The sequence below is a fragment of the Colobus angolensis genome, unplaced genomic scaffold (genome assembly GCF_000951035.1).
Source record: "Colobus angolensis palliatus isolate OR3802 unplaced genomic scaffold, Cang.pa_1.0 Scaffold39, whole genome shotgun sequence".
Taxonomy (NCBI): domain Eukaryota; kingdom Metazoa; phylum Chordata; class Mammalia; order Primates; family Cercopithecidae; genus Colobus; species Colobus angolensis.
This window is the reverse complement of record NW_012117265.1, coordinates 2805018-2805818: the sequence shown is the minus strand read 5'-3', so window position 1 is coordinate 2805818 and position 801 is coordinate 2805018. Positions and strand designations below refer to the sequence as shown.

Below are 801 nucleotides of genomic sequence, written 5' to 3'. Positions count from 1 at the left end.
AGCCACTCCTGTAAATTGTTTATGCAAGATCGTGGGTGTTTGGGACAAGATTCGATTTTCAGAGAACCACATCTCCAAAACGGGTCTAATCTACTTCTCTAGGAGCACGAAATGGGCTTATGTAGCTGCAAGGCAGGGGACAGGAGAATGGGCCCAAGTAAACGGGACTGGAGGAGGAGGGACACACCAGGATGTTTGGTTTAGGGGCTGAGTGCCCAGTGCTCCAGTTTCTGTATTGGCAAACCAAGGCTGGAGTCACTGAGGACCTGTCAGGCCTGGGGCTGGGGAGGAGCTTGAGAGAACAGTCTCTACCTCTTTCCACTGTATATACTTTCGGTCTACATCCCAGGGCCTCAGTTGCCCATTCTGTACCTGCCTGTACGTCCTGGGATTTTCTGGGGGCATTTGGGGGGCACTAGAACTATGATTAGTGATGACAGTGTTGCCCACTGAGAAATTGCAAGGGTGAGGTTGAGTCCCTGGGGTTAGAGGACCACGCTGGGGCTTGAAGGGTGGCAAGAAGGTGGGTGACCTGTTGCCGTCCCGTCCCTCCAGTGTACAAGGCGGATGTAGCACGCCTGGTGGCCAGGCCAGACCCCACAGCCGAGTGGAAGTCTGTGGTCATCCTGGTGCCCGTGCGACTGGGTGGCGAGACTCTCAACCCCGTGTATGTGCCCTGTGTGAAGGTAGGTTCAGCTGAATTCTAGTACACCTCCACCTGGGAGCCCTCCAGACTTGTTTAGTTTAGATTAGGGCTGCTGTTTTATGCGGCCCTCATCCTTCTTTTTTTTTTTTTTTTTG

General features: G+C 53.2%; 1 protein-coding gene across 1 annotated transcript in view; it reads left to right on the top strand.

The window, feature by feature from the left end:
• Positions 1 to 801, top strand: part of ATG4D (autophagy related 4D, cysteine peptidase) — a 9679-nt gene that overhangs the window by 4116 nt on the left and 4762 nt on the right. The window contains exon 6 of the mRNA XM_011954842.1: positions 556 to 686. Coding sequence (XP_011810232.1) covers positions 556 to 686 — 131 coding nt within the window. The remainder of the gene's footprint in view (positions 1 to 555; positions 687 to 801) is intronic.